Below are 17,023 nucleotides of genomic sequence, written 5' to 3'. Positions count from 1 at the left end.
TCATAATCTATATGTCATATTTAATTATAAACGATAATATCTTAAACCACTCTTGTATAAAGTAGATTTTGTAAAAAAAAAAATATTATAATTATTAGTAATAATGCAAACCTTATATATTCCATTTCTCCTTACTCCTTATTTATGCTTATATTAAATTTCATAATAATGAAAAAAATAATGCTCAAAACTCAAAAGTCATGAACCTTGATTCATATTTATACTTATATTAAATTTGATAATAATGAAAAATGATGCTCAAAAGTCATAAACGCATCCTCAATTGTTTATATATTTTTGTTGGAAAGCAAAATTTATTAACCAAAAATTTTCTCATCCCTATTGTTAGTAGAACTAAATATGTCACTAATCGTCCTATGATTCTATTCCAATTAAGGTAAATGTATTAAGGTTTCAGATTATTAACTAATTTATTTCTTTTTTAGTGCAAGTTCCATTGGTATGAAGTTTTGATCACATTTTTTAACTTCATCGTATGTATTTGTTTTGTTCTCATTTAGGGTCTACCAAGATTTGTGGTGTTGACCTATTCAAAGGTTAACATACTTTTCTTTCTCTATTTAAGAGGAAGTTTAAGTTAATAACGATAATATTGTATAAAACATATTCCCTTTGTTTTGTTGGTTGCACTAATTCTTGAGTTACTTTTTTATAGGGACCGGGGGCGCCCGATGAATTCGGGAGGCCCTGTTCGATTCTTAGGTTGAGGCCTCAAAACAATTAATTGTCATTTACTTGAGATCCTAAACGAAAACTATTAAAAATAAAAATTTGAAAAAAAAATGAAAGGTTAAGATATATGAAAAAAAAATGCTATGATTTATTTTAGGCATATACTTAAAACACAAATTATATAAATAAGACCGTTTCATAATTCATATCATGAGACGATTCACTTTTATAAAATATACAGTACTTCGTATTTGTTTATTTGTAATAAATATCTTGTCTTTTATAGAATAAAAATGTCTCACACAATAATTAATAATTTAATATAAAGAGTAATATAAATAAAAGAAATTAAAAGATGGAGATATAACAAAAGAACCGAGAACTGAGAAAGGTAAAAAATTATACTTTTCTGTGACCTACTTAAATAAATAAATTTTAAAAAAAATTGCCTATTGATGGGTAATGGGGATGCGCGTGTGTTTTGGGTAAACAAAGATGTTGTGAAGTGTAGAGTAGTGACTTTACAGGAGTAGTACACAAGGAGGAAAAAAGCCAAAATCATTTTCATTTAATGTTATGAATTGGGCTTATATTTTGGGGCCCTATTTCCCCTTGAGCCCCTGTGCTGTGAACCTAATCGCACAGCCTTTGGGCCGCCCCTGATAGGACGATTCATTGAAGAAAGAAGACTATATGGAGAAGTAAAATATTAGGATTTCTTAAAGAACTATATATTAAAAACTAAGTGTAAGATTGACGACATCAACGTGAATGAGTAATAGTTTTTTAGTTTTTTTTTTCATCTGTATTTTTTATTTTGGTATTTGTCGATTTTTTTCATCATTTTACCTTTGAAAAAAATATCAATCTTTAATTTCTCGACTTTGATCTTTATGTTAACATGTCAATGCCCGTATTTTTTGTACACGATTTATCATGAATTATTCATGAGGTAATCTTACTATGTGATTTGATATTTTATAAAGTCTCAATTACTAGAAACACTATAAACATCACACTAAAAACAAAATATTCCGTGAAATTCACGGGTCACAAAACTAGTTTAACTATTTATAAGGAATGATTATAACAAATGAAACTCTATTTGGTGTAAATAACATTAATTTGATTTAGTACTTGTCGTTTCAGGTCATTTTGGGTCACTTTAAGTCATTTTGGATCGGGTCAATTATGGGTCGGGACATTTCGGTCGGGTCATCTTGAGTCGGGTCAACATTGGGTCAATCAAGTTTCGGGTCGGGTCGGGTCAATTAGGGTTTCGGGTCTTATCGGGTCCGGCAAGTTCGGGTCATTTTCGGGTCTCGGGTCGGGTCAGTTTTACCAGGTCTAAAAATTAGTCACTTTATAAAAAATAAAACATTGTCATTTTTTAACATAAAATGGTGACTTTTTAAGCAGTCGTATTATACAACGATCTTATAGTATAATTTAGAACATAGTATAATCCGTACCTATTTCATTTATCTATGATTCTATATTTTGATGGAAAATATATTTATACAACAATAATGAATTCAAAATAAACTAAAACAAGTAAATTAGGCCAAATACTAGATATTATAAAAAGCACTTATTATGAGTATAACCAAACATATCCTAATTTTTAGAAAAAAACAGTTTTTTGAAAATTACTTTTGAAAAACAGAAACTATATTTTAAAAATAGGGCCAAACATGTAGTAAACTAAAAAATCAAATAAAATCAAATAAAAATAATTAGGCCAAACACATTAAATTTGGAAAAACTATTTTTTAAAAAGTTAGACAAAATAATCAAAACTTTTTCAAAAATAGTTTGTAGAAAAACTCATTTAAAAAAGGTAAAAACTCTTTTATGTAAATTTGGTCAAACACACCTAAAGAACATAAAGAGCATGTTTGGCCTAGTTTGGTTAAAATGAGTTTCTATTTTTTAAGCTTAGTTTTTCAAAAATAGTTTTCAAGAAAAAGTAACATCAAATTGATGCTTCTATTTTTATGGGCAAAAACATGATATTTGAGCTTTTGAGAATCTACTATTAGTTTTTAAATTTATGATATGTTTGGCCAAAAAGTATTTTTAAGTCCAAAAACACTTTGAAAAGCAAGGCCAAACACACACAAAGAATCCCTTTTTGGGTATGAAAGGCACGAAAGATTCGGTTTAAGTGGGTTTGCTGGCTACCCATTTTATAGTCTCATTAGTCCACATAACATATCTAAGGGGCCCTTTGGTTCAAAATATCAGAATGAATTGGAATGGAATGAGATACCATGAGGGGATGGATTTAGAACCCCATACCTAATATTTATTATTTGGTTCACTCTAAAATTGCATGAAGGGAGAATGGAGTTAGAAAACTGAGGGGGCGTTTGGTTCGGGGGCTTTAGGAAAGGGAAAGATAATCAAATGGGACGATTCCATTTGTTGTTGTTTGTTTGACACAATCAAAGGGTAACCCATACCCTCCCTTACCCCCAAAACCATACTCACCCATACCCCTCTATCCCCGTGGTAACCCCATAACCCCCTTTCCCTTCTACTCCCTTCCACCACTACCACCAACACCAACCGTCAACCACTTCCACCAACACCCGCCGTCAACCACTTCCACCAACACAACTGTAACACCCCCATACTCCAAGTGCCTTACCAGGACCACTCAGGTATAAGGATGCTACCATCTCGGTTGCCCGAGGCATGATAATCATAAGACAATGAAGAAACATACTTTATTAAATAAGTTTAAGTGATTACATTACAAAACCAACTGTAAGCAAAATACAACTGTTCTCAAACTATAAACCAACTGAAAGAAACTGTTCTAATAAACACAGCGGAAGACTAAAGACTCTGATATGTGATGACTCCATCCCCAGCTAGATCCCACGCGTATCCAAGATATACCGCAAGCAATCGCTCACCACCCCGAATGGATCACCACAGTTTTTAAAACATTTAAACGGGGTCAGTACTAATCACACAATTAATATACATGTCACAATAAGATAAGCAGACAGCTTAACTGTCATACATACACAACCAACCAACTCCATTCATCTCAACCATCGATCGTCCTTTGGACTGACCCCGCCCCGCGGGGACCGCGGCCGTACCCACCAAATCCCCGCTCCACATAGTGAGCGATAACCCTGTCCATTAATGTGCACATCCCCTTCCGTGGCGGGTTCCACGAAGGGCGAAACTAGGGCGTGAAGCCACTCCCGCAAGTGACTCCACTCAGCCGAGAACGCATCTCGAGAACCATAGACAAACAATCACAATCACAATATCAACAATAAATCTCGAATCTATCACGAGTGTACAATCACAATCACGTCGTCACAATACAATTACTATATCAAACAATCAATCTTAACACATCAACAATCATCCCATTATGGGACTAATACTGAGTAGGAAATCCTACCTGGAAAGCAACACAATCATCAGACGATCTAGCAGCTGTCTCAAAACCTCTCCTTTACAAATCCTTCTCCTATCACATAATCGCATAATCACAATCTAACCTTAACAAATCATAAAAACCCCCAATCCCAAAATTAGGGTTTAACCAAATCAAAGGAAAGACAATAAAAAGGGTACATAGATCTTACCCTCGACGCAAGGAACTCAACGGTATAAACAACGACAAGAACGACCGTCGAACTCGGGAATTGCTAAGAATGCGATTAAGAAGATGAACTTGTTTGCTTTCTCTCTTAAACAGAAATTTAGGTTTTGGAAAAGTGATTTAGAAACAATGACGGAAGTGTTTTATACTTTAATCGCATTATTAACAAAACCCGACAAAACAGCCCCCGTAAACCGGCTACTCGATCGAGTAGCTAAGGTACTCGATCGAGTACCCTAGTTACTCGATCGAGTACCCTAGTTACTCGATCGAGTACCCAACAGGTCAGAAACTATTTTATTTCGCAAAACTCCCTTACTCGACAGAGTAAGGCCTACTCGATAGAGTACCCCAAGACTCATAAATACGGAGTATTACAGTCTTCCCTCCTTAAAAAGAACTTCGTCCCCGAAGTTCAACCCATACATGAAAACAAACATACTAACTCGATCAAGACACAACAACGTGACTAAGAACTCAAAACAAAACTCCAACCCAAACATGAACTCGTAACACCAACTCCACTAACTATTCCTACCTCCACAACATGGCTCACGATATCGTATCCACTCCATTATATCTCTCTCAACACTAACTCCATACACTACCAAAATACTCATAACATCAAACGGAATGTTACATTCTACCACCCTTAAAAGGAACTTCGTCCTCGAAGTTTACTCACACTCATAATCTCATCATCCAACTGTCAACACTATCGAAGTATTCTCGCATTCCTAACATCAAACTACTACAAGCACGTCCGTGACCTTTTAACACTATCAACCACAACATATACAAATCCATATCTTATGCTACACCAACACTCTACTTCCAAATAAACTACCATATGAACAACCATCAAAATCTCTTTTATCGCATCCTCCTCCTCTTAAGATAAATGTTACGTCCTCGTAACCTACTAATACTATATCCTTAGTTATATCTTCTCGTTATTCTCATCATCATCACATGTCAAAGATAACCACTTATAATCTAAACACTCGCCATGCATATATCCAAGGCTCTCTTACTTAAACATTCCTCATACCTCAACTCATTCGTCACACCATCTAACCTATACCTCAAAATCTTTATCTTAACCCAAAACTTCAACTTTTCCACATTACCGCAACATGACATACCTCTCTATATAAAGCACCTATCTCCCAAACGCATAACTCACGATCCACACTCGTTACGTACACTCACACTAGATCCTCCAGTTCTTTCCTTCATTACCGCAAGACTCATACATAACCTAATATGACACTAACTCCCCCAACACCCTACACTCACTATCCCAACAAAAGATTATGAACCACCTGCAGCTTTCAGATCATTACCACACATGTTCTACGGACCACTTGTCATTACCATGTCTACTAAAGCCTTATCTAGAACAAGATCAAAATTACTGTAACAACCTCTCACAACCGTGTCCCATCAATAGAACATCACTATACCATGACAACAACGAAAACATATACGACTCTATTTCATATCATACTATACCCTCATTCCCAACTTAATCTGGTAAAGAAAACATCAATAAACAAGACAATTGTCTATCTGCAGAAACTGAAACTCGCAGGGAGCAACATCAAACAAAACAACAAACTATGAATAACTGGTATGCACTTTCGAAACTCGAATCATAATTATCCCGCCTACTCCACCACAACCGGTGACGACATCACAACACCGCCACCAACAGCCACACCGTAGTGCGAAAATACCCGCATCACAACATTATGTACCGTGCCCGGATCACCACCCGAGGCACCACAACCACACCGATAGACATCACAACTGCATACGATTCCCATAAACACTGACTGAGCATAACTTCTCAGACAAGAAAACTTACTCAAATCCACTTTATTAAATCACCACGCAACATATTATATGGATAAACAGATAAGCATCTCATGAACATCATCTCTACCATTTCACGGAATACACATGTGTTATTAATACACATAAAATTATAACTAGCCATGTCAAATTAATCAAGTTATTACCTTTTTGGATATTATTCAATTAAATTACCGTGTCCAACCTATATATTACAGAACATTCATAAAACAACTTTATAATTATCACACCATACCACTTCTTGTGAGGTCAGAACCTCACACAAACATTTACACATATCATAGACCCGTAATCACAACCAACTAGTCAATCCTGATCACGTAAGTTACCACTCAACATAGGTTACCTGTCGCCCGAGCTTAACTCGTATACACCTCATAACATATTCTCCCTTTCGCATATCCATCACCCTCTGCCAAATGTAGCCACACCATTAATACTCAACTACTAACCACCGCCTCATATAACCACATCTTATACTCTTTCATAACTGTACTTACCAATCTGGTCTCTGCAAAATCAACCTCTTTAGAATTGTTACCTTTCTAATATACCATTACCCTTAACCACTAATCACAAACCATAACACTACCGCTGTCCGGGCATCAAACCTCTTACACTCATCTCTAAACATCACGATTTGTTTCCTATCTTTGGTTGACATCCCAAATATCGAACATCCAATCCATTAACAAAATTACCTCAACATTCTTCCCAATACTATCCTTAATTGTATCATCATCTAACTCTCCACCAAAAATCTCGTATCGTGCAAATACCCCACCAACTTCATACTCCCTTAATTCCTCGAAACTCATGATTAATCATGTTGTCCTGAAATTTTTGTATAACTATTAACTTACTTACCCTTGATAGTATCATACATCTCGACGATTCTTTACTTTATGTCACATAACTCCGGTGAACTTTTTCTCAACTTACTTTTATCCTTCTTTTCTCGTTATGCTCAAAAATACCATTAATAGCTCAGCTCCTTATTACTTCTATCTAACTCTTTAGTGCTCCGATTATCTTTTCATTGCTCCAAAACTCAAATCCCATTATTTCATATCGATATCATCTCACTCTTTCTTACCATAAATATTATCTTATTATGCCATTAATCACCCTTGCCTCTAGTTTATCCATAAAATCAACGTTCACTGTTCTAACAATTGCATCTCCTTTGTACCTCTCTAGAAATTAGAATTCCTTTTGTACCATTAATTGCCCAAGGAAATCACACAGTAGTTTCGTCTCTTAATAAACCAAATCTCCCAAATCCACCTCGCGACATGTCTCCACAAAGTTCACTATATACTACTCTTCTCAACCCCTTTAAAACGCACTTTCACTACATATATCCTTACTCAACTCTATTTCTAACCATCTCCCTCCATAATTCTTTACACATCTCAAGCTGCCACTATCCGCATCCTTACTTTCAATCTTTTTATTCTCACGTTCATTATACTCACATCATCCCTTGCCCATATTCTCTTACTTTTACATTACTCAACACACAATCATATCACTCATCCCGTCTCGCAAAACGTGCTCTATGCCTCAATAAACTATACCAATCTTCCTTTTCTTTTTCCACCATCTATCATAATCACATATAACTCATGTCCTCCCCACCGAACTCGTATTCATCATAAGATTGGGTAACTTACGCTTCAGGACCAACACATACGTAAAACAATGCATAAAGAAGTAATACAACACCTTTGGATTAAACGTAATATGCAACGAATGTCAAAAGATAAACATATGACCCGAAACACGCATATGACTGCAGACAGACCCACTCGATCGAGTACTGAACCTACTCGATCGAGTTGAGGCTACTCGATCGAGTGCCCAACATACTCGATCGAGTGCCCCGACTCTTAACCCAAACGGACCTTCGATCTCGACTTACTCGACCGAGTAGCCAGGCTACTCGATCGAAGCGACCCCATACTCGATCGAGTGCCCGAGGTACTCGATCGAGTGCCCAAAAACACGATTCTGGTCAAAATAACGACAAATACCCACTCGATCGAATCATGCAGACTCGAGAATACTACTCGCATGTTATCTCACATACCCCCAACGTACTATGCATTCATTATTATTTCAACATTATGATTACAACTATGCATTCAAATCTGCGCGACTCCTCATACAATCAACAAAATAATCTACTTCGTGTTATCAAGTGCCACGTTATAAACAACCATCATGCTTTTCATCCAATTTGTTATACAAAACACATATCATTGAACCTCTATTCTTCATGTTACTACTTACCAAAAGCCAAACATTACCATCTATCATGCTCATATAACATTCAACTTTCAATCATGTATTACCCGCATGTTTTTAATTTTCATAACTTTTCATGACACAAACCACACCCTTACACTACAAATCCTATTTCCATGTTGCTAATACAACAACATTACAAATCCACTTCATCACATAAACACTTCCATAATCAAGAAATTCATATCCTTACGAAATTGCCACTTCATCTTTTCTAATCAATTCATCTAGTTCAATCGCATACTTCATCTAACAAGCTCATATGATACGATAGTAGACAATTATACGAACTTAATATATAGCTTTACGCAAACAAAACTATGAAAACAAATCTTATCACACCCCCTAACCACATGTTATTAGGATTGCCTCATTATAAATCATTCATCCTACACATCATTATTCATCACATATAAACTATTTCCTTTTTCCACCACATCATTCGTCATTCTCACATACTTTTCCAACTATTCCAATCAACATGGTAAACCAAGTATCATCCAACATGCTTTCAACCAACAGCATACAAAATCACCCTTATACATGCCACACATCACCATATTGTTACACAATTCACAAAATAAACACATAGCGATCCCGACTCATATCCCATGGTGACCGGTTCAAAATCGTAGGGCGAGTTCGCGACTTTAGGACGTCTCCCAAGCCTTTGCATTAGCTCCTACAACCTTTACCCCGGGTTCATTTTAATTGACTCCCTATGTTCATTAAGTTCATTGGTTACAGGTTTCAGGATCGTCGCTCTGATACCATTTGTAACACCCCCATACTCCAAGTGCCTTACCAGGACCACTCAGGTATAAGGATGCTACCATCTCGGTTACCCAGGCATGATAATCATAAGACAATGAAGAAACATACTTTATTAAATAAGTTTAAGTGATTACATTACAAAACCAATTGTAAGCAAAATACAACTGTTCTCAAACTATAAACCAACTGAAAGGAACTGTTCTAATAAACACAACGGAAGACTAAAGACTACGATATGTGATGACTCCATCCCTGACTAGATCCCACGCGTATCCAAGATATACCGCTAAGCAATCGCTCACCACCCCGAATGGATCACCACAGTTTTTAAAACATTTAAACGGGGTCAATACTAATCACACAATTAACATACATGTCACAATAAGATAAGCGCAGGCTTAACTTAATGTCACACATACACAACCAACCAACTCCATTCATCTCAACCACCGACCGTCCTTTGGACCGGATTACCCGCCGATGGGGGACCGCGACCGTACCCACCAAATCCCCGCTCCACATAGTGAGCGATAACCCCGTCCATTAATGTGCACATCCCCTTCCGTGGCGGGTTCCACGAAGGGCGAAACTAGGGCGTGAAGCCACTCCCGCAAGTGACTCCACTCACCCGAGAACGCATCTCGAGAACCATAGGCAACCAATCACAATCACAATATCAACAATCGTCGAATCTATCAACGAGTGTACAATCACAATCACAGTAGTCACAATACAATTACTATATCAAACAATCAATCTTAACACATCAACAATCATCCCATTATGGGACTAATGCGAGTAGGAAATCCTACCGGAAAGCAACACAATCATCGACGATCTAGCAATTGCCTCAAAACCTCTCCTTTACAAATCCTTCTCCTATCACATAATCGCATAATCACAATCTAACCTTAACAAATCATAAAAACCCCCAATCCCAAAATTAGGGTTTAACCAAATCAAAGGAAAGACAATAAAAAGGGTACATAGATCTTACCCTCGACGCAAGGAACTCAACGGTATAAACAACGACAAGAACTCGACCGTCGAACTCCGGAATTGCTAAGAATGCGATTAAGAAGATGAACTTGTTTGCTTTCTCTCTTAAACAGAAATTTAGGTTTTGGAAAAGTGATTTGGAAACAATGACGAAAGTGTTTTATACTTTAATCGCATTATTAACAAAACCCGACAAAACACCCCAGAAACCTAGGCTACTCGATCGAGTAGCTAAGGTACTCGATCGAGTGCCCCCTTACTCGATCGAGTACCCTAGTTACTCGATCGAGTACCCTAGTTACTCGATCGAGTACCCAACAGGTCAGAAACTATTTTATTTCGCAAAACTCCCTTACTCGACAGAGTAAGGCCTACTCGATAGAGTACCCCAAGACTCATAAATACGGAGTATTACAACAACCACCATCGGCGACGGCGGCGATCCCTCATTCCGGCCCACTCACCGGCGCTCCACGCCACCCTTGCTTTCCATTCGGACCCACATCCCCAACCACTAAACACCACACTAACGCCTTCAATAACATTCCCACCCCACCGAAACTCCCTCCCTCTCCGGTAACCTCTCTTCCCCAACACCAGATCTTGTGTTTATTAGGGTGAGGGAGGAGTTTCGTGGGTGGTGGCTTATTTTTAATTGTTTGTGAGGCTTTGGGTTTTGGTGTCCGACAAGGGATAAGGGAACAGCGAGGTGGTTGTCGGTGAGAAAACGACGGTGGGCCATCGACGATGCTACTGTTGGTGGTCTCGGTGTGGGTAGTGGTGTCAGGTTGTGCGTGATGGCGGTGTCAGGTGGTGGAGTTACTTTTAATGGTGACGATTCCCTTTCTCTTTAATATCCAACCAAACAATAAAGGATATTAGCGGTGATCCCATACTTTTCCCCTTCTTACCCTTTCTTGATTTCATTCTCTTACCCTTTCCCGTACCAAACGCCCCAGTGAAAAGGTGGGGTATGAAATTCCAAGGAATTGGGGTAACTCCATTCCAAAATGCCCCAACCAAACACTAAAATCACTCAAATCCATTCCATTCCAACCCCCCAACCAAACACCCCCTAAATTCATCACTCCACGTACCCCTTCAGTCCTTAACTTGATCAGTCGTATCATCTGCAGAAACTTGAATTTCCCCCAGAAAGAAAACATACCTAAATTCATACCACCAAAATGGGTATTGATTCTACTGCAACTTCTTCAAATGCCCTCCAATCCATCTGCTACAAACGTGGTTCCCTTCAGCTTCTTGATCAGGTTTATTTTACTATATTTTCTGGGTTTTCGAATTACTCGTTGAATCTGGTGCTTATTACTGTGTCTTCTATTGTTGTTCATCTGTAGAGAAAGCTTCCTTTGGAGACTGTCTATTTGGATATCCACTCTGCTTCTGGTGGATGGTAGTAATCTTTTCTTTTCTTTTCCTATTCTTTTTTTTTTTACTTGTATCAAAAATTTATTCTACTTTTCTACTGATTTGGTGTGCTGTGAAATTGGAATAATTGGTCGAAAAGCATCGATTTTTGTTACGAACCTTATGTTATCCTTGCTGCACAAACTTGTATGAGACTGTCTTATGGATATATCACTCATTTTAGGGGTAATAGATTTTCAAACTAGTTCGGAACTAAGGATTCAAGTAGACTAAGTGATCATCAACTAGCTTAACACATGAGAGAAAAAAGTAGGGATCTTATGTACAAAAGCGACAACAAATCCCGAGTAGTTAGTACTGTATTGCACTGGATGCTTTTGCATAAATGAAATATTAAACAACTCTCGTGATGGAAAGTGGATTCTTTATACAGTTTGGATGTATTTCCCTTTATGATTTGGACAACTGTTGTAACGAATGTCGATAATACAGCTTAATGGCTGTTTGATACCAGCTTATATTACTTATAAGCGCTCACTTTTTTGTCCAATGTCCTCTGAAGCTCTGAATCCTAAATAAGACTACAATTTTTTAGTTCCGAGCTAAAAGTTGAAGATGAAGCCAGTATCTTTGTCAATGTATTAGCTATAAAGAAAGGAGTGACCTTTTCTATAATGGAAGGGGAATCAATGTCAAAAGAGTGATTTAATAGGTTGAAGAAAATTGAATTTTATGTGGGAACTGGGAATAGTATTGGTTTTCATGTCTTCGGCAGCCTTATGCAATCTCTGCAGACCCATCATGTTTTAGCTTGTCATTCGCCATACAAATATCTTCAAGAGGCTGGAATGTTTTACTTAGGTTGTTTAAGATTTCTACGCTTTGAACTTTGGCCAAAAACAAAAATGTTAGAGTGCGTCTGATTTTGTTAAGTTCAGTTATTTTGCTTAAGAAAGACCTTTTGGCAATTGGTTTCTGTCAACCAGTTCCTGTTCTTGGATGGTAAATTATTATTAGTTTTGGCGCGGTACCTTTTGAGAAAACTGAACTTTGGCGTCCTTAAGACTGCAAAAGAAAATAATTCATACAACAGTAATATCAACTTAGGGGCCTCACAAGTGCTCTCGCAAACGGTCTGATGTACGCACCTTTCTTTTTTTCGTACAGTACAAAAAAAGATACTGTTTCTATATAAACATAATGAAAATAACGTTGGGGATCTTATCAAATGACTACTACTTCACAATTAAAAAAAAAACAGGCAGTTAGTGAAGATTCTGTTTTATTTGATCATACTTTACAACCAAAGAATAACAAGTCCATGGATTCATTGGAAATGGTAACAAAAGGAAATGTTTCATCTGAAGATACATTCCCCCATGTATCAGGTTTGCAATAAGAGATATGGTGGTTCGTGGAGCACCTGCGATTGCAATCGCAGCTGCCCTCTCTCTGGCTGTCGAAACATTTAACTTAGAGGCGTTTCAAGGATCACCTGCTGATTCGGCTTCTTTTCTTGTTGAGAAATTGGAATATCTAGTCTCAAGGTATGCTTGAGTATCATGAACTTATGATCACATTATTTTCATACCCTTAAATCGTTATTGATATCTTTCTGCTGCTTGTCGACAAATTAACATGTATTTACTTGCAGTCGCCCAACTGCTGTAAACCTTTCAGATGCTGCCACAAAACTTAAAGAGGTGGTTCTGAAAGCATCTTCCACCTTTTCAGAAGCGAAGGATGTATTTCAGGTAATGGTTGTCCTTTTTTCATTACTATTCTTCTTCATCAAAATTGGCATTGTATATCACAGCTTTCTGTTTTTTTCATATTTGGTTGTCTCACATGAGTTATTGAGTTATGTGGCTATTCTCCGAGTTAGTTTAATGAGTACGCTGCGCTGCAGTTACATTTATTATCTATACTTTTCTGCATCTAGGCTTATATAGAAGCTGCTGAGATAATGCTCGAGGATGATGTTGCTTCAAACAAAGCTATTGGCTTTTATGGAGCTAGTTCTATTCAGAGCCAGCTGAAAGATGTTAACAATCTGTCCATCTTGACTCATTGCAACACGGGAAGGTAATTATATCCTTAAGAGCGGATCCTTATCTCCACTGAGCTGTGTGCATGCTTCTGCTATAATATTATTACTCCCTAACCTGACCTGCCAGCAACATGAGTTAAGAGTTCTTAAGACTTCAAGATAGAATTTGCTTTAATTGTGTTGCCCTACTGATGTTTCCCTGATAGTCTTGCGACTGCTGGATACGGTACTGCACTGGGGGTAATTCGTGCCCTTCACGAACAAGGAATTCTTGAGCATGCTTATTGTACTGAAACTCGGCCGTTCAACCAAGTAAGCATATACTTCCTTTATTCCAGCGAATAGTTTACACTAATTGCTCTTGGATCTGCTTTTATATAAGCACATATAAGTGGGACAGGGAGTTTCAGACAGAACCATTATGGTAGCTTGCTTTCTGAAATAGTTTCAGGTCTCTGATATATCAGACTTGAACAATATGCTAAATCTTACTTTATACATACCTCCTTGGAGCAATCTAATTCTATGTTATTCATGTTTTCTCTTTATTTCAGGGATCTCGGCTAACGGCTTTTGAATTGGTGCACGAGAAAATACCAGCCACTCTGATAGCTGATTCTGCAGCGGCAGCATTGATGAAGGCAGGACGTGTGCATGGAGTTATAGTAGGAGCAGATCGAGTCGCCGCAAATGGTATGTGATAATAATACTTGGGAATTTTTTTTATGTATAGTAGAAGGGAAAGGGAAGGAAGGGGAGGGAGAATGGAACATGGTGTTTTCCTTTGAATTATTTCTACTATGTTGGAAGGATTTCAATTCGGCATGTGGGAGGAAACTGGATGGCTTCCAAACAGAGAGTTAGTAAATGTATCTGCTACTTTTTCTGGCTGAACTAGCTTATTTGCTAGTGGTGACTCGTAACATCGTAATGGAAATGACCTCGGGGCAAAAAAGCATCAGAATATACGGCGAAGTGGCAAACTGTAAATGGAGTATGGGGGTATTGGTGTGTACTCAATTGATTAATGTCATGTAACATGCTTTCTGCAGGTGATACGGCTAACAAAATTGGGACATACAGCCTTGCTTTGTGTGCAAAACATCACAATATTCCATTTTATGTTGCTGCTCCCCTTACCTCCATAGATTTGTCATTGTCCTCTGGAGATGACATTGTCATAGAGGAAAGGTCTCCCAAGGAACTGTTGAATTCTCGTGGAGGACTAGGGGAACAAGTTGCTGCATCCGGGATCTCAGTCTGGAATCCTGCTTTTGATGTTACTCCTGCTGATTTAATTGCCGGTATCATCACAGAGAAGGTTGGATCTGTCTTAATACTCCTCTCAGTCCTTTGTCTTTCCCCGTAACTCTATAAGCATTGTGATGCAATGTTTTTTATTTTATCTGATTATTTGTATAATTTCAATAGGGTGTGATTACTAAAGCTGGGAAGGAAGCTTTTGACATCAAGGGTTTTGCGCAACGAGCAGCATCTGTATGATTAAGAGACTTTTCCCCCCTTTCCTAGAAGGCAATTGAGAGGATGGGTTTTATCGAGACTTCATAATATTCATCTATGCAGCCTGATAATAATAAACATCAATATGGCAGTGATGACAAATATGTGCCATGAAGGGGTTCGAAGCCCTAATCATATATAGCTACTTGAGCAGGAATGATTTTGGAAGTAAACTTTGAATCATGGATTTATATGCATCTTTCCCATGATTTTTTTATGATTACATCCAATTAGTCTATGTGCTTTCTTTCTTCCTGCGATTGGTTTTGGTATTGATCACGAATATTCCTAATAACCGGTTAGGCACTCTCCAAAATACGTTAAGCAAATTAACGAAAAGATCACTCCAAACTTAACATCAATAGAAATCTATCAAAACTTTACGATCTCTAAAATTCTCTCTCAAAAAACTCTCTAAAAAACCCTAGCCTCCATCAAATTATACAAGGGGCTCCATCGATTATCAATCAATCGATGGTAAGCCCCAAATTTGTCTCAAATTTTAGTATGCATACCTATTTTCTATTCAATAAAAGTGCCCTTTTGGTGAGAATCGTTTTTCCGTCCCTTATTTCGGAGGTTTTCCATTTATTCGTGGTTTTAGTTTCATCAGTAATTTAGTCAGGAGTAGTTCGTTGATGGTTTGCAGCGTGTTCTTTCAAAGGATAAAAGTGATTTGTCAACGATCTTTGGAACCAGTCAGAGGTAAATTTTATCTCATAAATCAAACGAAGGATCCCCTCAAAAGCTACATGAAGATAGCGATAATAAGATGGTAAGAATTGTCGAGATCTTTGTTTTGAGATCCCTAGTTTATAAGAAAATTATTTTTCTTTGGTTTCCATTAGATTTGTTTTCGATTATAATTATTCTTTGTAAGTGCCGTATGACGTTCTATTAATGAATTGTTCTTTTCTCAAAAAAAATAAAAAAAAAATAAAAAAAAATAAAAAAAAAAGATCACTCCAAACTCTTTGATTCTATACGTGGCAGTGTTGTTGATGCTCAACTCTTCATACGCGTCTTTTTTATTTTGAATTCTAGATTGTTCATCCAGTCCGTCACCTTAATATGGTAACATTAACTTGCGGGGATGACTCAAATCAAATAAAGTTGGGGATCAAATTGTGCTCTTTTGTCAGATATTGATGATGCAAAGACCTTACAAAATAACATGGCCAACATCTTGGAAGATAAGAAAGTTCAGTCACTTAAAAGCTTATAGAGTAGGCTTCAAATTAGTTATCACAAATTCTCACTTTGTCTAAAATTGTAGATGTGTCAAATATCATACCACTTTCATAATAAGATAAACAAGTGGCATATCACCACTTTGTCTTATTATGTAAGTGGTGACATATTTGACCCGTCTACACTTTACCGTCTAAAGTGAGACTAATTGATTAGTTTATTCAATGTCAGTTCACAATTAGACATCATGATGTAATAGATATATCACCGGGGAACAACTCGCAAGATTACCCTCCCAGTCAGGGATCAGGATCACTACCTCAGTGACCATAGGTCACAACCTTCAAGTAATATCAAACTAGTTTTTTTGCCCGTGCGATGCACGGTTTTAATTCTGTTATTTTTAAAATTTATTTGTCACTTTTGGTAATTATAATCCTGCACAATCGAGTCGGGTATATAGAACTGGACATTTTTCCTTTTGTAAATATAAATGACGGGCCAATTAGTCTTGCTGAAGACGGGTCGGGGTAAGTGACGGGTAATGTCACTCAAAAAACGAATAGGGGGGACAAAGTGGGGGC

At 37.3% G+C, this 17,023-nt stretch overlaps 1 protein-coding gene across 2 annotated transcripts; it reads left to right on the top strand.

The window, feature by feature from the left end:
* The first annotated feature begins 2,810 nt into the window (after positions 1-2,810).
* LOC141605795 (methylthioribose-1-phosphate isomerase) lies at positions 2,811-15,486 on the top strand. Of its 2 annotated transcripts, XM_074424691.1 has the most exons (10): positions 2,811-2,896; positions 11,400-11,559; positions 11,647-11,702; positions 13,066-13,224; positions 13,332-13,431; positions 13,620-13,762; positions 13,934-14,039; positions 14,282-14,420; positions 14,780-15,048; positions 15,159-15,486. In XM_074424691.1, exons 2-10 carry the CDS (start codon positions 11,476-11,478, stop codon positions 15,228-15,230), a joined length of 1,128 nt encoding a protein of 375 aa, XP_074280792.1. In that variant the 5' UTR covers positions 2,811-2,896; positions 11,400-11,475; the 3' UTR covers positions 15,231-15,486. The 2 variants fall into 2 exon arrangements, with proteins under 2 accessions (XP_074280792.1, XP_074280790.1); XM_074424689.1 differs by lacking the exon at positions 2,811-2,896 and having other exon boundaries at positions 11,362-11,559.
* Positions 15,487-17,023: the final 1,537 nt, after the last annotated feature.

This window comes from Silene latifolia, chromosome 10 (genome assembly GCF_048544455.1).
Source record: "Silene latifolia isolate original U9 population chromosome 10, ASM4854445v1, whole genome shotgun sequence".
In the NCBI taxonomy this organism is placed as follows: Eukaryota; Viridiplantae; Streptophyta; class Magnoliopsida; order Caryophyllales; family Caryophyllaceae; genus Silene; species Silene latifolia.
The sequence above is the reverse complement of the archived record's forward strand: the minus strand, read 5'-3'. Positions and strand labels throughout refer to the sequence as shown.